Genomic DNA, 21,050 nt, shown 5'->3' on the forward strand with positions numbered 1-21,050 from the left:
GACCTGGAGCTTCTGCTTTTTGTGATTTATTTTGTCTTTTTAGCTCCTGTTTCCTACATCGATCTCACTTGGACTGCCAAAAGCTACGGGGTTTAGTCTGGGCTCTTCCCCCAGTCTTTCACTGCTATGGGACTAAATACTGGAGGTACAATTATGGGCAGGAGAAAAATGAGAACAGAGAGAGGGGATTTGGTTATTTTCCCTCAATAAGAAACAGCACAAATAATCTCATTCACATCTATTAACTAGGCAAGGGTTTTTTTTTTCACTCCGAACATGGTCAGGATGCCATTTGGAATGGATAGAGGGGCAGATGTGTCTCCCAGGAAGTGAGGCAGGGGAAGTGGTAATAGCCAAGTGGTCCCTGGGGAAAGCCTGTCTGGGGGTGTCCCCTCCTTTCCTGCTTGCTGAATCAGGCTCAGCCATGGCCCTGGCTCCCCTCCTGAGCTCTCTTCTCCTGGGGGCTTAAGTGATGAGTAGGGGAAAATCCCCCACTAAAAGATTTGCATTGGAAACCCTTGGCTGAGGAATGACTTCCAAAATAGAAAAGCTTTGCTTGAAAAGGGATGAACCACGTAGCATAATACTCAACAAATCGCCTGTTTAATGGCCTCTCTTTACAGCAGCTGTGCATTAATAACAAAAGCGGGGTGGCAGAAGCCATGTCCTTCTTTGTAAGATTAAAATAAATACTATTTCATGCTAATACCAGCAACTTTCTGTGGAGGTTGCCTAAGAGAAAGGAGCAAGTGGAAGATCACGGCCTGAGAGGCTCAGTTTCCTTCCCCTTTGTCTGCTGGATGAAGAAATATTTCTGCCATCTAGGAAGGGAGCAGATACTCTGGATCAGCCCCCCCAGCCAGTGGTTTGTTTAGAGTGGTTTGTGGCAGCTTGTCTGACACAGCAGGACAGGAGTGACTCCTCCAGGACTGCACACCTGGGCTGGGGAGACCTTCATCTCACCTGCTTTTACTCTGCAAGCCTCCATCCTTGCAGGATTTGAGACCCAGCTGGGTAGAGCCCCGAGCAGCCTGGTTTGACCTCAGAGCTAACCTTGTGTGAGCAGGACTGGACACCTCCCGAGCTGCTCTCCAGCCCGAGCTATCACACGATCCCAGCAACATTTGGCGTCTCTGCCCCGGGAACACGAACCAACACGACATTTTGTGCAGACCAGCACTCCACCTCTCGTCCCTGGCAGTCCTGATAGCAGCTCTCCCCCTCCACACCCCGTGCTGTGCCAGGCCTGGCACTAAAGCAGTGATGAGCTTTCCCTCCCCGAATTAGGACTTCAGGCATTTAAAAAAAAAAAAAAAGAAGAAGAAATTTTATATTTTAAAGCTGTCTGGTCTGCCACAGACTATTTCCCAGACATGGAGAATGACTTGTTTCTGTTTTCCTGGGCATAGGTTTTTAGCTGAGACGAGATAGGTTGCCTTGCTGAGAGCTGAGTCACCGAGTAATCAACAGATTAATGTGTTCGGTCCCAAAGCCATCAGCATTAGTCCTCGGCAGGCTCACAGCAACTCCATTACGGCATCGTCCCCACGTTGGGGATGGAAATGTCTCCAGCATTCAGAAAAAAATCCCCAGATGCAAAGAAATCAAAATACGACTGGGAGAAATAAGGTACCTCTTCCCACAGCGACACCACAGCAGGATTCTGGCATCCCTGCTAGGGAATGCTTTTATTATCAGCCCTCAGATAAGGAGCTGGGGGTATGTCATACATCTGTCACTTGAGAGCTACCTAAAAATAGTCATGACAAACTCAGTGGCATATAGGACTTTGCTTTTACCAGGTCTTCAATATGAAATTATTTTATTTCCAGTGAAACCGAGTAGTTTTACTTTCTCTGGGATGGCAGCAAGCAAAAGGGGAGGTCTTGACTTCTCTCTAGGGCTCTGGGTTTCTCTGTGTGGGCTTGGTCTGAGCCAAAAATGCAAAAAGTCGAGGCAGAGGCTGGCAGGGGCACCTCACAGAGGAGCCACTGTTTTAAAAATAGAGAGCTGGTGAAAGTCACCACAGAGTAGCAACTGTAAAAGGACAGGCTGGCCTAGGTGTGTGGCACGAGAGGCTGCTGGGCATCACAGAGCTGTTCTGATAAGACACATGCCAATGCTGCTGCCTAAGAGCCTGCCCATGCCAACCTCACTGAAGTCAAATCTCCCCTTGTTTTCAGGGGCAGTTGCCGTTTGGGTACACTCAAACTGGGGACGTGGGAGTAAAAGCCAGTAAAGGCCCAGTCAAGCTAATCCTAAAAGCTTTCCTACAAGAGCAGGCTGGTGGAAGGGCTTGGAGCAGCAGCAAGCCTTCTGCCCAGTCCATCTCTCCGTGCAGCCTGTGTGTCCAGCACGTGCACCGGGGCCAGGACACGTTCTCTGTTTCCCCAGCTCTGTGGGGACCTCTGTCCAGGCTGTCCCCAGACAAGATATTGGTTTTTTGCCCTGGACTGGCTGGTGGCAGGGCATGAGAGGGTGTGGCTGTAGTGACACAGGGCTACACTGCCCAGCGCACAAATGGACGGGAATGCAGTGGGAATGCAGCTGTGACTGTGCTGCACAACCTGCAACAGGCACACAGTGGGGATGTGAATATCCCCCCTCCCTCCTTTCCCCTCCCAGGTGCTGAGACTGTGGCAGTGGCTCCTGCTGGTGCTCTGCAGGCGCTCAGCTGCCTGTCCCCCAGCACTGGTGTCACTCACCCGTCGTTCCTTGTCACCGTACTCGATGCCCAAGGTGTCCATGGCACGGACAATGGCTGCCAGGGACTGGATAGTGTTGCTGTAGACCACTGGCTTGTACTGCTTCACGTCTTCTCCAGAGAAGCCATCCTCATGGATGATCCTGAAGAAAATGCAAAGGATAAAAAACTCCTGAGAATGTCATTTCGGTGGGGGAGACATTTAAAAGACAGCTGTGCTCTTCTGAAGAGCACATCTGCTGGCTTGATTTGCTTAATTTAGTCAGCATTTCTTTTTAAACCTTTCCTGGTCGTTCACCAGGAGTGTCTGAGCCCAGTGCTGGAATTAGCATCCCTTTTGCTCTCTCTCAAAGAGGTTTTCTGCAAACGCTGGAGCCTGGAGCCCCTCGTGTTCACAAGCTCACTGCTCACAGCGGGGAGGCTTCCAGGTCCTGCATTACCTTCCCAGTCAAGGTCTATGGAAACATGTTCAGTGCTTACAATGACCATCAGATCAGATCTCAGCCATTGAAACAAATGATAGAAACCCCTGTTTCTTGTCTAGTCCTTTTAACAGGAGCCTTACAAAAGGAAGTAGAGCCAAAATACCCCAGGTTCACATGGAGACACAGGCATGGAGAGGGGAAGGGACTTAGTTATGCAGGATTTAAAGTATCTACAACCCTCCCCACCTGCTTTCCCCTCCTTCCTTCCCCTTCAGAAACAGTGCTGGGATTTCTGTTGCCTCGAGGTGTGTTATGTTATCCCTTCCCGAACCAAGACTGGAATGGGACCCCCAGTCCTGCCAGCTCTGCTCACTGGATGCTCTGTGCCTTGGTCTCCATTAAACTGTTGGGTGGAGGGAGTTCTTGCAGCCCCCTGCTCAGATCAGAGGACTGACCCCTGTAATTTGTTCACCTCTAAGTAACTCCAGAACTAAACCTGGATGTGTCTAGAAAACAGCCAGGATTTGCAGAGCTAATTGTGTTTGGCAATGATTCTTCCCAGTGAAGACATAAGTTATGATCCTGTCTTAAATGTCAGAAGAGAGGATGATCTGCTTAGCTAAAATGAAATCCTTGTTTGCTCATCCTCAGATGCCACTGGACAACAGAGAGTCTTTCAGTAACAGATCTGGTCCCTGAGGAAACCCAGCACCCTGGCAGTAACAGGGCTTTTGATGCCTTGTTTTCTGAACCTCATCCACACAACTGAAGGTCCCAACCAGCGCTGGCACCTCCCAGGGGAGAGGGAGCAGTAGTGGGGATCACTGTGAGCTTGCAATGGATACAGTGCTGGGATGGAGAGCAGGGCTGGATGCCAGCCCTGTGTCACTAACAGATGACTACACCAAGAACAAGGCTGGTAGAAACATGCTGACCGAGACAGGAGATCTCCTTCCCCTGATGGGAAACTCTCTGAAAGGTTTTCTGACACAAAGTGACTGACTCTGCTGTCCCCACCACAACCTTTGCTCGCTCAGCACTGAGCACTCAGCTCCTGGGAAGAGCTGCTCAGCACCCCCTGAGCCCCCCAAAAATATGACAGCCTCAGACAGACAGGGCAGAGCCCCCTGTGGGGGTGCCCTCCAGGGAGGGGGAATGGTGCTGGTGTGCTGGAAATAGCACAGGGGGCTGCTGGTTCACCCCACCCAGGCTGAGATGAACAGGGGTGGATGAAAACCTTTCTGACTTGCTCAATCCAGACGTGCCAATTTGTCAAAAGCTAGTTTGGATTTTGATGGAGTTATGGGCAATTGCAGACCTTGCACCCTGTAGTTTTTATTTTGCCTGAGTCCAGTGCTTGTGCCGAGGTTTGGGACAGTAACGGGGGAGGAGTGGGGGCAGCAGAGCTGTGTGTCGACACTGGATCTCGTGGATCATTTGCTGGTACTCAGGCAAGCTGCTGAACTTCTGGGAAATGTGTTCTTTGCCAAAAGTTGCAGTCAAACCTGAGGAGTTATGGTTGGCACAAGGATCTGCATCAATCCTGTTTGAGTTCGAGAGAGCCTGTGCAGCACCAGCTACGAGCAGGGCAGCGAGAGGCTCAGCAGAGCAGGGGCCCCAGGGGAGGCAGGCAGGCTGTTGCAAAAGCATCACCAGGAATAGTTCATTCTTTCTGCTTGGCTGGCTCAGGGCTGGATTTTGGGCGAGCGAGACTAAATGCTGGTTTTTGGGCAACTAAGAGAAGAAAATATAAGAGGGGGGAAAAAAAGGGGTGAGGTCAGGCGCAAGGGGCAGTGCAGGCTCAAGAGGATGCCGCTGAAATTTGTTTGGGTCAGCTGCTGGAGAGAGCAAATCCCCACTGACTCCTGCTCCAAAGCCTGCTAGGACACCATGAACTGGTTTATTGTCCTATATGCTTTTTGCAAATGTTTCTTCAAAAAGCCTGGGTGCTTTTTCCACAGTCCTTTGGAAACGTTCATGCTGCCATTCACCCGTTTGGGATACACCTTTCTTCTTGCCTGCTGTAGTGCTTTACTGCCTGGAGGACATGTAAAGCTCCAGCACCACTCCTGGGAGGTTCACTGCCGTGGGACAGGGCTTGAGCCAGCTCCTGTGCCACAGGACACGAGCAGCAGTGGGGTTTGGCTGCTGTGCTGAGCTGTGACCACTACAAATGCACAGCTGTGGGAACCAACAGAAGGGAGCAGTGTGTCAAGACTGTCAAGTCTTTAAAGGTTTAGGCAGGGTGGGCTACTCCTTAAGCAACCTGCAAATTATGGGAACAGAGTGTTTTCAGCACCAAAAATGTGAATCCTCCGTTTTCTAAATGGCTTATACCTTTCTCTGTGTCTGAACTACAAACAAAACTGCTGCAGGCAGGTCCCTCTTTGCCACACCAGAACTGATTCTCTCCAGGGCAAAGGAAGAAAAGGGATTTAAGAGGATCCCCGGGGGCTGTGGAGGGGGGGAGAGAATGCTGTAATTTTAAAAAGTGATTCTGAGCAATTAAAAAGCCATTTCATTCACCAAGTGACTAATGAAACACTGTGCTCTGAATGGAATGGCGAGAGACAACTGAAGCAACCTGATTGCCTAAGGTACCCATTAGTGCCTGCTCCCCATCCCTCAGCTGCTAACAACAAACCCCATATGTTGCCATGTTATGTTGTTGTACTCGTGTCAGAATGGCAGTAACACACAGGTATTTGCTGGGAAAATGGTTCCACTGCACATCAGATCTTCTGCCATCCCCAGCAAGTCATTAATCCTGAAGAAGTGCCCAGTGCCTCAGTGATTATTGCTTAATTACAAAATAAATGAAATACTTGGAAACAGGGGGTGCATTCTGAGTAGCAGCTTGCTTTGGCTTCCGTTCAGCAGAGCACTTACACGCCCTCAGCCTGGCCCTGCAAAACGAAGGCAGGAAAAAGGCCAAGCCAAGGATAACTCTGCTGCCTGTCCCTGCTGACACTGCCCCAGTGCCTGAGGAGCAGAGCCCAGGACAGCCCCAGTGTTTGAGGAGCAGAGCCCAGCACAGCCTGAGGAGCAGAGCCCAGGACAGCCCCAGTGTTTGAGGAGCAGAGCCCAGGACAGCCCCAGTGTCTGAGGAGCTGAGCCCAGGACAGCCCCAGTGTCTGAGGAGCAGAGCCCAGGACAGCCCCAGTGTCTGAGGAGCAGAGCCCAGGACAGCCCCAGTGCAGCAGGGCTGTGGTTCAGCCGGGGTCTGATCCCACCAGGGAGCTGCTTTGCCCAGGTCCCTCCTGAGGGGAGTGTCCATCCATCCTGAAAACTTCCTGGAGCAGAGGCTACAGCCATCCTTGTCCCCATGCACCAGTCCCAGCCAAGCTATTCTGGCACTTTCTGTCCAGCTCTTCCAGCCTGAGCCAGGTTCAGTAAATGCACTGACACCTCCCCACCCCTTCTCCAAGCAGGTAGTCCTCCTCCTCTTGGAGGCACAGGGCCCCAGACTAGACCCAGTCCTCACTTCTCTAGCCTGTCAACATTGTCTGAGCATGGACAGCTTATCCTCTGGTGTGCTGAAGCACCTCTCCCAGCTCCTCATCACTGCCAGGGGTAATCACGTATTTTCATCAATTTTTCATTGACGAAAATTTGAAGGAAAGTGAGCCCAGTGAGCCCTGGGTGACGGACTCCTCAGCTTTGACCACGAGCCACCAATAATTGTGTTCTTTGGGAAAGAGTTGTGCTACTCATGCAATGTTGTGTAAGACCTGAAGCAGTTTTATCTGGACTATTTTTCCAGGTCGCTTTATAAAAATCCAGTGGGACCGTGCCAAAACCTTCCCAAAATCTCGATATGGAACCAACTATTCCACTCCTGCTTCTGCTGAGGAATCAAATGAGGTTAGTTTAACATGCCTCATTTTTGTATAATCCATGCTGGATGTCACTCATCTCCCTTTTTACCTCCAAGGTGCTCGCAAATTATTTGATTGATAGTTCAATTCTCTTGAAAGCTTCTAGAAGCTGACTGGTCTAGAACTCTTACTCCTCTTTTCCCCCCTCTGTATTTAGAGATGAAGACCATGTTTACATTTTTTCTTGTCTCCTGGTGTCTCACCTGCCCTCCAAGAGCTCTCAGGCAGCAGTGTTTGTGTTTCGAGATGGCGCCGGTAGGTATGGACCGAGGAGTGCTTTAAACACGGCTGATCTGAAGATATTTAATCTTACTAAACTTGTCTTTCCTGTGCCAGGGAGGGAGATGGCACGCTCAGCAGTGGAGCCTGTGGACACCCCTGTTCCCCCTCCTGCTCCCAGCGCTTGGCACCCTCCACCCCATCCCTTGCACGGCTTCACACGCGGGTCCTCCTGCCCCGACTGCCACAGCCCTGCCTCATCTCCTGCCCTTTGGCACCACTCCAGAACCCTGAGCCACTGCCTCTGAAGTATTTCCTGTGGAATTCAGGGAACTTTGTGTGGCTTCAAACCGTCTGCATCACCCTGAAAGGCATACACAGAGAATTCCAGTTGCCTACCCGAGAAAATAAATCCCATACTGTTTCTGTTTTACCTAAGGTGATTTACTTTCAATCAGCAAGATGTTTCCAGCTGAATGAAGTTTTCCCATATCAGTGCACATCCCCACAATTACAGTGATGTGCTTGAATAAAGCCAGGCAAGAAATCACCAGGAGATTATTGCACTCGAAGGGTATCGCAAGCAAATACCTTATAAATTAATGGCCCAGTTTCTGTAGGAGCAGCCCTGCCCCTCACCTTCACCTGGACTAGTTCAGAGGCCCACTCCTACCTTTGGGGTATAGACTGATCCAAGGTGGATTTTACACCAAGAATCTTGGAACCAACACACATACAAATCTATTTTTGCTCAGTGAATTTTTTATTATTTTTTTTTTCTCTCCTTCTTCCCTTCTTTTTCTTTCAAAAATAATCTTTTCTGTTTCCTAACCAGAATCAGGCAGGTTATTCTGGTGGGGATAGGCAGAGCTCGAGTCAAAAGAAAAAAACCATCTAATTCTGAAGAAAACTCTGCAAGCTTTGTTTGCAAATGGGGAAAAAACAGTGCAAAAATCTGATTTTAATATGTAGGGAGGGGGATGATCAGATTCTGATGGAAAATCTTCTGCTAGAGGTAATCAGCTACTTTAAATTTATTTTTATCTTGATATGAGGTTAAAAACTTTGTTTACAGGGGAGTTATGAAGCTAAATTCCAGTGATTCTCTTCTCACTCATTTAATAGCCTGAAATGCGATTAAAAACTCCTGGATTATGTTAAACTAAATCAACGCAGATGCCCATGACCTTGTGTTTCAAAAACTGCAAAGGCACAGCTCAGACCTCCGTGACAGGGTGCAAATCTCTCTAAACTCCCGTTCCTTTTCCCCTCGGCTGCACTTGAATGCCACGCTGGACATCCTATTCCCACAAGAAATTCTCTGAGATGGAGACTAAAATGACTGTTTGCCTACATGCCCTTTTTTATTTTTTTTTTTTTTTGAGAGGAAAAACAGCTTCCCTGGTCAGGGTCATGTAAAAACTGCAAATGGAGCTCATTTTGAAAAGCGTAATTTTTTCAACCTGGATTTTTAACGCTGGTCCAAGAAATACCGATGGAGCCCTGTGACGGACTCCCAGCTGAGGAAGATCTGCTTTCTGGAGGAAATACCTCTGGGTCGCTCAAAACCGAATTCTTACCACCAAAGTATTCCTTGCATGCAAAGATATTATCCTAACCAGCCAGATGGTTCACGTTAAAAAATAAGCAAATCCATCAGGGGACTGAAATGCTGCCAGAACCTCCAGCCCTGGAAACGGCCGAGCTTACTCAAATCAGCTGCACGAGTTTCCCTGCACAAGGGCCCAGCATCACTCTCACTCCTCTAGGGCAGTGAAATTTGTGCCCAATGACTGTAAGTCACTCTGAGGCCTCCATGGTATCTCTTTAAAGCCAACCACATGCTTTTGCACCTTCACTGCCGGCCAGAGAGCTTGGAAAGGATGTTATAAGAAACTCACTGGTGTCTGCTCAAAATTGACATTGCTACCATCTCATTTTTGCCTGTAGGTGAGCAGCTATTGAGCTAATGATGCTTTGCTTGCAGACATAGGGGCCAGACACTGCATCTTCCTCAAAACTTTTGACTGCAGCTTGCTTTCAGGTATATAAAATCCATGAACTTCCAGTTTCATATGGACCTAAACCAGAAACAAGTGCATTAAAGAGCACTCCCACTATGGTGCTGTGTCCCTGCAGCCCTGTGGTTTTTTGGTAGTCCTCTTTTAATTATTATTATTTTTTAATTGAGTTCTACATCAATGCCTAATTTTGGCTTTGGGCTGTCTTGAAGGGTGATCCTGCTTTGGTTGAGTGCTGCAGCTGGGAGGAGAGATGAGTCCCTGGACTGCATGCTGAGGGCCCTGCCATGTGTCATTCATCACATGGTTGGCTCTTGCACCCCACATCTGGGATGCCCCACTGACCCTTCCCATCTCTGCTCTGCCAGGACGGTTTCAGCATTGACATTGTCAACAGGAAGCAGTGGAGTGAAATACTTTGTTTTTAAGTGTGTGTATAAAACAATTTCAAGAGTGTAAACAGTCTACTGCATCCTGAAAGTAATTAATTGCTGCTGCTGAATGAAAGACACTGGCTCTGATATTTCAAAAGGAGGCAAGGCTGAGCAGGCAGAGCAGTCAGCTACTGTGCTTTGAAATGGAACACTGCAAAGTCAGGAAAATCACAGGATCCTTTAGGTAGGAAAACTCCTCTAAGATCATCAACTCTAACTGTTACCCCAGCAGTGCCAAGTCCACCAACAAACTAAGTCCCTAAGTATCCCATCTATATAGACATGTCTTTTAAATATGTCAGGGGTGGTGGCTCCACTTCCCTGGGCAGTCTGCTGAAATGCCTGACAACCCCTTCAATCCCTCCCAACATCCACTTTAAACCTCTCCTGGTTCAGCTTGAGGCCGTTTGCTCCTGTCCCATGGCTTACCCATGACAGTAAGCATTGCCCACACTGAGACTAACCGTGCCCTGAGTCAACCACCCCAGTGATTTGGCCCACCTGAGTCCCCCCAGTGACAAAGCCAAAGCTCAGAGCCCTGCCCTGCAGCACAGACACAACGGGCAGCAGGACAAGGGTGCAGCCAGGAGAAGAAAAACCATCCCACTTGCTGATACAGGAGCGACACCCAGATCCTCTTTTTGCCGCCCCAGATCAATTCCTTGAGCTCCCAAGAGGCAAATCTGCCCAGGTGGGAAGCACAGAGCTCAAGCAGGGATGCAGGCAGAGGCTGCCCAGCCCCACAGGTCCCACCCCAAGCTGGGAGTGGGGCAGACTTGGATTTTATGCAACATCAGGCCACTGGCATAGTCTGTTTTTACTAAAATTTGCAGTTGGTTAACTTTGATAATGTGCCTTCTCCCGGGGCCTCAATATTAAGATCAAATATTGAATACCCTACATGCACCTAATTAGCTTTAATATGCATCCTGCTCGGCTCAGTAAGAACAGCAAAGAAACACAGTCAAAAACAATTAGACCAGGACTTTTTTCGATAAAAAATCCCCAGCTGGACTACACAGACTCCTGCAGCAGCATTTGCATTCGACCAGATTGCATTTTTCTGGGGAAAAAGCCTCGGAGCCAAAAGCGTTTCAAATAGCACCAGTGGAGGCTGACAGCTGCATCCTCTTTTGTGCATTCCCAAATAATTCAGCAAAGGAAAAAGGGCTCCTGCTCCAAGTGACTTATCTCCTCACCCCATGCAATGTGCTACACAGTCAATCTGCTTTGGCCACGCTCGGCCTGAGAGCAATGAGATCCCACAGGGAAAACAAAATCCACCGGGCCGGTGATGACCCACATGAGAGAATTCTCATTAATTCCTCAGTAATGTTACATAAGGTCATTTTGTTGAATTAAAATTATTGGGATTAATCCTCTTAAATGTTCTCTTAGATGCAAGGGGGATCCAACTGCAGCTGGATCATCCCACAGCTGGTTCTAGAAAGTCAAAACAGTGTTCTAAAGCCCCGTAATGGTTTTGTTAAATTCATCCCCTGAACAAGGACACAAAGCAGCTTTTTATGGCTTTTTTAGATCACTTACAACTTCTGTAAGCTGTCATTAACTATCATCAAAGCCTGAAAAATGAGGCAAATGGGTTCAATGTCAGTTTTACTGCCCAAACCTAAATAATATTTTTGGTTTCCCATCTGCCTCATCTGAAGTGTTTTGATAGCTGGAAGGTGACTTTGCTTTTCAGAACCTTTTCAGCTGTTGCTCTCCATAACCAAACATTCTGTGGACAACAGAGGAAATGAGACATGCACAGCCTCTTGATCTCCCCAGGTATTTCATCCTCACAATCCAGTCCCACCATCGAATCCCACAGCAAGAGCAGAGCAACCCTGTGTATTTTATGCAGACCTTACAGGTCAGTGCCCACCGCTCTCAGGGTGTCAAAGCAAGGCTTTGGTGGAGTGGACCTTGCCCTCATGTGACAAACCTGTCTTCCAAAGCCCTCCATGCTACTGAAATCCATGGGGATTTGGAGTTCCTCTCTCGTGTCTGGAGCTGATCTTTGCACAGCTGACATATTTTCCTGTGTGTCCTGGCTGTATTAGCGCTCATTAGGAACTGTGTGCTGTCGTGAAAACACTCAGCTAAAATAAAAAGATGCTTTAAAGCAGCTTTGCTTTTCTGGGATATCAAATCTAGCAGCAACTGTCTTTCTGAGGCAATAATTGATGTGTTTGATTAGGTCTGGTGGCAGATGGGGGGTTTTCAGTGCTTTTGATGTTTCAACACGTTTAAGCTGAGAAGGAATCAATTCTGGAAAGAGCGATTATGCCACTCCTCGTATCCTGTCCATCTTCCCTGGCATGATTACAGCCCAGGGGCTCCATCTCTGAGCACTGTGCTTGCCACAGGCCCCTGGGTGTGCTGCCAAGCTGACATTAGCCTCCACTAATCTGAGCTCAGAGATCTTTGAGTCATGGTGTTCCCAGCTCTGCAACGTGCTGCCTTTCCGTTACAGGATATAATCAGGAACACCCCCAGCTCCCAGTCCAAGGGACAGTACCTGACTGCTGGGAAAAACCCCTGAAGACTGCAATGGAGCCTCCAACAACGGAAAATTTTGCAGTCAAATGGGGATGTCTGGTGTAGATGGGACACAAGTTCTGGGTAGAGGAACAGCAGTTTGGCCTCTGCCCCTCCTGCTGCTGCATAAACCAAACCTTGCCTGCCTAACTCTGCTACCTCTGGCAGTGGGGCTGAAAGATTTGTGCTGCCTGTACTTACTGGAGCCCCATGAAGTCAGTGCCCACAGCTGGAGCGGGGCTGGCAGAGCAGGGGTGGGCACTCCCAGGCGGGGCTGTGCCAGCCTGCTCTGTGCCCCCGTGCTGGGTAACACCGGGTGAAGGGGCTGAGCCCTCCCAGCCTGGCTGCTCCCTCTGCTCCCTCTGCTGAGGCTTTCCAAGCTGAACACTTGGAGCTGAAACACAGCAGATAGTTCAGGATTCTGCCCACACTGCTGCTAAGGTCTCCCAGCAGAAAGGAGGTCTGGTGCACTTGTGATTAATTACACGCATTTGGATATATTTAAATCGTAACTTCTACGCTACTTCAGGTTATCTGAAAGGAAGACAAATGCACAGCTTTTACAGCTTTTCTCTGACACCTGCCACAAGGATTCAAATAACCCTTTAGGGATTCTCAAATGCAGCTGATGTTTAGAAAATACTGGTGGGGAACAAGACCTTGACTGGTCTCATTCAGTACGTGCATCCAGAGAGGCACCTTACCTGTGGCAATGGGAGAAGGCCCTCAGCTCTGAGTCTCCCACCTAAAATTGCCCCAAAAAAGGTGAAGGGACAGTTTTTTCCAGTGTTTCCCCAAGCTGTTTCAGCCAAGCTATTCCACCACAATACTGTTTGAAAAAGGATTCAAGACCTTGGGTATCCTCAGTGCCTCGTGGCATTTCCTGGCACAGAGGACACCTGCTCTGGGGTCTCTCTGTGTCTCCCCCTGTGCTCCTGTCTCTCTGAGCTGGGCCAGCCAGTCAGTGCCTCCCTGGAGGCTGCTGGGCACTGGTGGAACTGGGAAGAAGAGTGCTGCCAGTAGTGGAAGAATACAAACATATCCCACAGCGAATGCACCCACTGCCAGAAGACCAAATTTGTCCTTACTCTGCAGAGTGAGCTGGCACTTTGTAACCAGATCCAAGAGCTGTCCTGTGACCTCCCCTGGCAGTGGGAGAGAAGGACAGGGCTCTGACTGGGAGAGCTCCTGTAAATCAGCAGACCAAGGGCTGGCCACTGGCAGACACCAGAGGAGCTCCCCTGCACCCCTGGGTGACTCAGCCACCCTGATGGGATCCGTAGGGTGCCCCTGTGCCCCGGGCACACCTCACACCTGCTGGGGGAGGCACAGGTCCCTGTGCTTCCCTAGAGCTCCACGGCACCTTTGGCACAGCAGCTCTGCCAGCGGAGAACGGAGTGATCACGAACCAAGGATCTGGGGTACCCTGGCCACACACACTTTTCCACCTAAAGCCTGGCTTAGAGCCAGGCCAGCACTTAAGTTCTCCTTCCCAGGCCGTTGTCTGTTAATGGGAGCCCCAGGAGCTCTGCACTGCCCAGAACCCATGCAGGCTGCTGGGAAGCGAGGCCCTGGGGAGAGCCATCTGAGAGCCTGGCACCTCCTCCCCTCCCTCCTGCGGCCACCAGGCCCTGCAGCAGCAGCAGCTGCCCTGGGTGTATGGTCTGCTCCTGGTTCAGCCACCACCCTCTTTCCAGGCAGAGCAGGGCTGCTTTTGAATGGGTGTGTAAATGTGCTTGCCCGTTATGCTGGGAAGCCACCGCTGCTGCAAACACCTCAGGAAAACAGCATATTCCTCCCACTGCTTCCATCAGTCTTCGTCATCCCCCATGTCCTTATCTTCAATTGAGAAATTCCTTATTGATTTAATTTGCAAATTTGCCTGTAAGTCTTTCCCAGGAGTCCCTGAGAAGATGCGTGGCAGTTCAAAGCGACTGAACCGCCTCACAGCGCAGCCAGCTGGATACGGGAAACCTGCCTTGTAACAAATGTACTGCACATCTCATCCTCAGAGCTGAAGCTTATCTCTAGCATGACTTTACTGTCCCTGGTGTAAATGATTCCTGCCTTCTGGAGAGGTGTGATTCAATTCACAGAGGCTGAGGTCTAATGAGCGGAGACTTCCTTGACTCTCTCTTCCCCCCCCAGAGCGGGTGCACTGCTGGCATTTGGATGATGCACCATTCTTGTGGGGCAGACTTCTATTTTTCCAAAAAGCATCTAGGAAGCCTTGGACAACTCATTAAGTTTTCCAAACAGCACAGACCTTTCCTTTCCTCTCTGGCAGAGCATCCCTCCCTTCACCTGCAGTGCCATGAAAAGAAACAGCTCCCAACTTTGCTACTGTGAGGTCTGGGGAGGCAAGCTGGGAGCACCTGGGTCTTTGGGGGGATGTGGGTGGGAAGAAAAGAAAACAAATACAACAACTTGTATTCCCAACAAATTTGGGAAACAACGTGGGCAAAGGAGTGCTGACTGGGCATCTAATAGTTCTGCCAGTGTCCCCTTTAAACAAGATGATTGCAGCTTACTAATATCTAAATAACAGATTTACAACCTACAGGATATGGGGAAATGCATGATAAAAAGCAGCACCTAATCTATAAGCAGAGGCAATAGTGCTGAGTAACCTCCAGCAAACAAGTGGCTCATTAACCAATCAATTGATAACGGTAAATGGAATAACTCCTGCTGAGCTGCTCGCTGCCCTGGCAGGGTGCAGGCAGGGCTGGGCAAGGCAGGTGGCAAGGAAGGACAAGTCCATCCCCACTTGGGAAGGATTGGCAAGCTGTCTCTGCTTGGGAACTGGAGAGCTGGAAATCACATTTATCCCAACTAATGCCCAACCAAGAGCCCAAGAAAGGGGCAAGGGAATGGGAAAGATGGGAATGAGACTGATGAACCAGAGGTCCCCTGGGAAAACTGCTGTGTGAGCATCTCCAGGACCAAGGTGTAGATGGAGCACAGCTGCTGCCTTCCCTCAGTGTCCTGGCCTCTTGGGGACTTCTGGAAGGTGGCACCTGCTGAAACTGCTCCAACACACCCTCCTGGGACCAAACCCCAGCGCCAGGGGAGTCTCCGAGATGCAGGCTGTGCCAGCCTGAGGGGCCCCATCCCACACCTCACACCCTGGAGCCTGAGCCACACAGGGCCACAGTGTGCAGGTGCTGTCCCTCTCAAGGGATGGAGGGCAGATAGATCTGTCCAGATACCTCCAGGCCAGCCAGGGCCATCTCTCTGAGGAGTTACCTGGTTGGTCTCTGCAGCACCTCGTGCCACAAGCACTGCAGCCCCACCACATCTGGCTGATGGAACTGAGACCTCCATTGTTGTTCTTCGCTGGAGGAGACCTCTCAGGGATCCCCAAATCCCTCAGAATATCAGGGCATGATGCAAGATTGTTCCCTGCTCTTCATTCCTAAATTCTTGCTTTAGAAGCTCGCGGGCAATGAGGCTTTCACCTCTTCTCCAAGAATAATAATCCATGGCATAACACATTTCATCCTTAGAAATATTTCCTGCTGTCCAGTCAAAATTTATCTATCGACAAACTCAAAACCAGCTTCCACAATGTCACTCACACAGTTATTTTTAGTACCAGCGCTGCCAGCAGAAATAACAGGCCTGATGTATTTCCTCCCCCCGCCTTAGAATGAGGCTTCTGAAATTATAGATGGGAGCACTAATTGAGTGCCAAGAATGCTACAAACGATTTGCACTGTTTTGGAATCTGGTAGCAAACCAGCTCGCTCCCACCCCGCTCGCACGTGCAGTTATGCCACTGTCCACTCACACTGGCAGGAGTATTTGTGACCACAGTTTATGTTTGTTGCTAGAAACTATCCCTGGCGAGGAAGCATTTCACATTTTTTACCCGAAAAGAACATCAATCTTAAGAACTTCTCCTGCCCTTGTTTTTCATTTGTGGTTCTACAGACATAATAACAGTGAGAGGAGTCCTTCGATCCCTTTGGTTTCTGTGGTGGGGCGATGGACCGATGCCCGTGGTTCCTGGACTCCCCAGACCACCTCCCAGTCCCCTCTGGACCAGCCCAGGAAGGCTTCCTTGCCAAAGTCGTGCAAGCAACCCTGCACAGCTCAGGCTGAACTGTAACACAGCTATAGAGCAACAAAAGGAAAGAAAAGCTTTCTGTTCTCCAGTCATTTAAACAAATAAGATAAACGGTGTTTCCCAGCCCAGGAAGATTATGTGTGGCTTTTGTCTGCCCTGTTTTGGTTTCCTGTGCTAAGCACTCACTCACCCATTCAGAGTCACTAATGCCCAAGGCTCAGGGTTGCACTCCCTTGTGTTGATTTCCATGTGTACTTCAGGGTTTCTTTACATACCCAAATCCTCATTATCACTGTAAACCACGGTAAATTACAGGAACAGTGGGCCGATAAAAGTCCTCCTAATTCAAAGCAATAGTGAGCCTATTACTACTGAAAGCACTGGTCCCTGGCTGCAGCAGCACACAAGAATCGAGTGGGAGAAATAAAAAAGAACCTGGAAGGATGTACCAGCAGCACAGGAGTGACACAGATCCATTGGTGTGGGCTGGGGGAACAGAGGACTATTTCCACCTCACAACCAACAAGATTTCCTGAGCATCCAATTCAGATCTCTCTTGTCCCCTCCCTACTATCTTCCAATCTCAACATATGTATTTCTGGGTTATTTTTCTTTCAGTTGCCCCTCATTTCCTTATTTTACTCACTCTCCTTTTCTCGGAGTGTGACTATTAAAGTCAATCTTGGCTCATACAACGTCTCCTCTCACTGCCCTGCTCCCTTCAGGAACTGCCTTTGGCAATTTGGATCCTGCCTTCCATCAGTTTGTCCACCCAGGAACTCACAGCTCCATGCAATCCTGCAAACCTGGGCCAGCAGAAGGGATGGTGTCACATGGAAAGCAAACGTGTCCACTCCAGTGGATGGAGCAGCTGTGGGGGAACCGCGGGCTGGATCCCCCAGCTCCTGCCAGCTGATGGAGAGACACCATGTACCCCACACCGAGTCCCTACAACACACATTTCCCGGGCCCTGTGCAATCAGCCATCAGCAAAGGGGCTGTTAAGTGCTGGATAGAAACTCCGCTGAAACCTGTGAGTGTCCCTCGTTTCTTACCCAGGAGTTGGATCAGGCCCTGGGAAGGCATTTGTTTGTTTTTCCCTTGTCATCAGCCTGCCTTTGGCTGAGAGCTGTAATCCATTCAGGGAGGACCTGTTTATCTGTGAGAATAGCAGCATTGCTGTGAAGAGGTAAGAGTGGGAGTGTGCTTCAGGCAAAAAAATGCAGATTATAGCCCCGCTAGTAATGAATTCAGCACAGAAAGAAAGAAACGCAGGCTGTTCTAATTTTCTGAATAGATGTAATTCCATTTTGTTCCCTGTGAGTCCCTTTGCTGACAATTGTCTGAGTGGAGGGAGGAAAAAAGGGTTCCAAGCAAAACACTTGTCCATGAAGGATGTTATTAAAATGTCCTACTTGAACACTGGTGCTCTGCAGACCAGGGTTGCAGAATACAAGCGTTCCTCTCTCCTTTAGACAAGCTTTGTCTAAATGCAGAATGTTTGTCAATTATTTTCCAAAAGCACAATTGCTATCATCGGAATTAGAGCTGGCTTGACTTGTCCTGCCTGATTTAGCACCCACTTGAACAGGGTAGGTTCAGAAGTTCAACATGAACTTGAGGGCTGCTGGATTTGCAGCAGGCTTCAGAAAATGCTCAAGAAAACAACACACGGAGGGAACAGATGGGAGAGAGAGAGAAAATAGGGATGAAAACCTGAGAGTGGTCAGAGAAATTAAAAAAAACTTGTGGCAGGTGAAAATCCACTGAAGAAATGATGGCAAAAGCCTCTGAGTGGGTGAATTTCCATCATTTGGCTTCTGAGGTCTCCTGCTCACTCACTCCTGCATACAGGCTTGGTTCCCTGGTAGTCCCTTAGGCAAGAGTTTGTCAGGAGGTCTGTGGGATGGATGCTGGTCAAGTTTTAGCAGAGAAATTGTCCCTGCCATCCTTCCCTATAACTTCCTTGTCTTTATTGGTCCTGTCCTCAGGCATGCACTGCAAACAGCACGGGTGTCCTGTGAGACAGGGCTAGAGCTGAAACAGAAATGAGCAGGAGTGAACCTGGCTGTCCCTCACCCCACCACTCTCTGGGAGGTTGAAGAGATTTGTTCTGACCTTTCCTCTTAAACTAGAGGAAGCTTTTGCCTATGAATTCTGACCCTGCCTTTCACACTTCCATTCCCGTACCACAGAGAGGGACCAAGGGCACCCAGCCTTTATGCCAAGAGTAAAAGGAACTGCAGGAATGTGCTGAGGACCATCAGGTTCTGTTCATGATGTGAGCAGCAGCAAAATCCCCAGAGTGCAAGGGCCCTGTCCCTTGTGAAGAGGACACCGTCCCTGCCCCTAAACTCTGGCTGTGTGACTGTGCTATTATTGGTACACTCAATGCTGAATGGCCAAAGGAAAACACTGCACTGGCTCTTGCTTTTTTCAGATGCAGAAAGGACAGCAGGCACAAAGGCAAACATAGCCTCTCCTGTGCACATGTGACAGTCACAGCATAAGCGACTCGCCATCCAAATGCCTCATTCCTCCTGACAGGTCTTGTCCTAAAACAATGTCTTAAAGTCTGCAGCTGGGCTGGATTTTCCATATCCAGCTGAAACTGCCAAAAGAACAGCAAAAGCCCTGCTAGCAGAAAAGATGTCTCTTAGTTTGGAGAGAAAAGCCTTCCCAGCAGTCTGTCTGTAACCAGTGGGCATGGTTTGCCCTCCTCCTCCTGAGGGAACGTGCAGCTGTGGCATCTTAAAGCAGAGGATGCCTGAGGAAGGGTATCCACTCTGCTCCACACCTGTGAGAGCAGTGGATAAAGGGCATTTGACAGAGAGGGAAAGCTGCAGCTCCTGCAGGTTTCCTTTGCTGTAGTCACCCAGATTGGGGCTCTTGGCTCCAGAGCACTGAGTGTTTCCACAGGGCACTGCCTGGTACAGACTGTACCCACCTAAGAACCTGGCTGACATCGGGGGAAGCACGGGCAGGGCAGCTGCAGCTCTGGGACAATCCAGTTTCTTTCTCTCAAATGCAGCACCTTTATATTTGTTACTGAGTTTTACCTCATGGATTCCCTGGGCTGTTCCAGCAGCACTGTTTCTGCTGCTCTCTGCTGCAGCTCCTCCCCAGCTTTTTTGAACCATATCTTCTTCTGAGTTGTATCTTCTTATACCACTACACCAAACATGAATGGGAGCACTGAACAACACTGGGAGCAGGACCAGACAACGTCAGGAAAAACATCCCCTCAGTTTGAAAGCCAGTAAAAACCATGTGGGCTCTTAGCAGCCCACTGCACACTCACTCTGTGCTCAACACCATGGCTCACGTGGTGCTGTTTATAAGCTGTTTTATCATTTTTGATGATGTTATCCCTCATTACTAAGTTCAGGTACAGCAACATTCACTTCTGTAATCCCTCTTTGTTTTCCTAAGCTAGTGGTCTTGCTTTCCCCCCCTGTACTGAGAGCTCTGGGGACAATCCAAATCCCCTCCTGCCCCCAGTAATGTCCCACAGGGGCCTGTGTTTCTGAAGGCTGTGGTGACCTTGGTGAGCAACAGGGGACCTGAGGGACCTGTCTGGGAGAGGAACTGCAAGGAGAGCTGGGCAGAGGGAGCTCACTGGACGATTAGCCCTGTTAACCAGCACACATCCCTTACAGGCACGTCACAGGGAAATCCCAGCCAGCATTTCTAAGCTTTATCCATCCTGCAGTGGTTTCCACCCTTGCTGTTGTTTACAAGCTTAACAAACTGAAGACTGTTTGAAAGAGATCACTCCTTAATCTGACTCCTAAAACCAATAGGAGAGGAGGAAGGCAAGGTCATGCACGCCCAGGGCCAGCACAGAAACATCCTTATTTATCTTCCCTAAGCTGTTCTAAACGTTAACTCGTTCAAGGTACACTGAAACAGTCCAGCTTTGAATTTGGTGGTGGCTGCAGCTGGTGGGGAAACCCTGGCACTTATCAGTTAGTTTTGGTGGGGTTCAAACTTCCCTTGTTTGGTCCCTTTGTGCAGGTCCAAGCCATGGGGCCAAACATGAAGCAAAGTGTGGGATGAGCATCTCCTGCCTCCTGCTTCATGCTGAGCTGCGAGCTGCAGGTCTGCAGGTCAGCCCCCAAGCCCCACCTGTGCTGCACTGCCAGGGGCCTGAAGAAAACAAACTTCCAAGAGTCTAGTTATGCATCCCCACCACGAAAAGCCGTCTTCTAAATATGTGGTTGGGGAACATGAAGGCAAGGAGTGAGACAGACAGCTGAGCAGAAAGTTATTTTTTAGAAGCTGAGTTTCAGGTTGGCTAAAAATATGGCCTATCCCTCCCAAGGGTTATTTTGCTTGTGGTGTTGACAAGAATAAAGCTATTAGTGACAGAGCATTCAGAGTATTTGGGGCTGGTGTTTGTCTGTCAGTCACTCATCCTCCAAAACAGGCCTGTCAACATTTGGAAGGCAAGTGGGATGTATGCTCCAGCCCCCTCCCGGGAAGGCTGGGAGAGGATAACGGAGCTGGAAGAGCTGTAGAAACCTGTGGCTAAAGAAAACAGCAAGGAGAAAATAAATAATAAAAAAAATCTGTGCAGAAGGAAAAATATTAGAAAGTCCAAAATGTGTATAAAAATGAAAGGTAGGTTTTAGAGGAAGAAAAAAATCAATTACAGAGAGAAGCAACCAAAACAATTGTTTGCAGAAAACATGAAAATTGAGAAAGTAAGTAAGAGGTAATGAGTGGAGATTATATGGGGGAAGAGGAAGAG

The 21,050-nt window shown here is 49.2% G+C and overlaps 1 protein-coding gene across 2 annotated transcripts in view; it reads right to left on the reverse strand.

The window, feature by feature from the left end:
- GNAO1 (G protein subunit alpha o1) overlaps positions 1 to 21,050 on the reverse strand; it is a 130,109-nt gene that overhangs the window by 82,711 nt on the left and 26,348 nt on the right. For both annotated transcript variants that reach the window (XM_050311066.1, XM_050311067.1), the window contains exon 3: positions 2,706 to 2,847. In XM_050311066.1, the coding sequence (XP_050167023.1) occupies positions 2,706 to 2,847 (142 nt within the window). The remainder of the gene's footprint in view (positions 1 to 2,705; positions 2,848 to 21,050) is intronic.

This window comes from Myiozetetes cayanensis, unplaced genomic scaffold (genome assembly GCF_022539395.1).
Source record: "Myiozetetes cayanensis isolate MyiCay16 unplaced genomic scaffold, myiCay2020 scf16, whole genome shotgun sequence".
NCBI classification, from domain to species: Eukaryota; Metazoa; Chordata; class Aves; order Passeriformes; family Tyrannidae; genus Myiozetetes; species Myiozetetes cayanensis.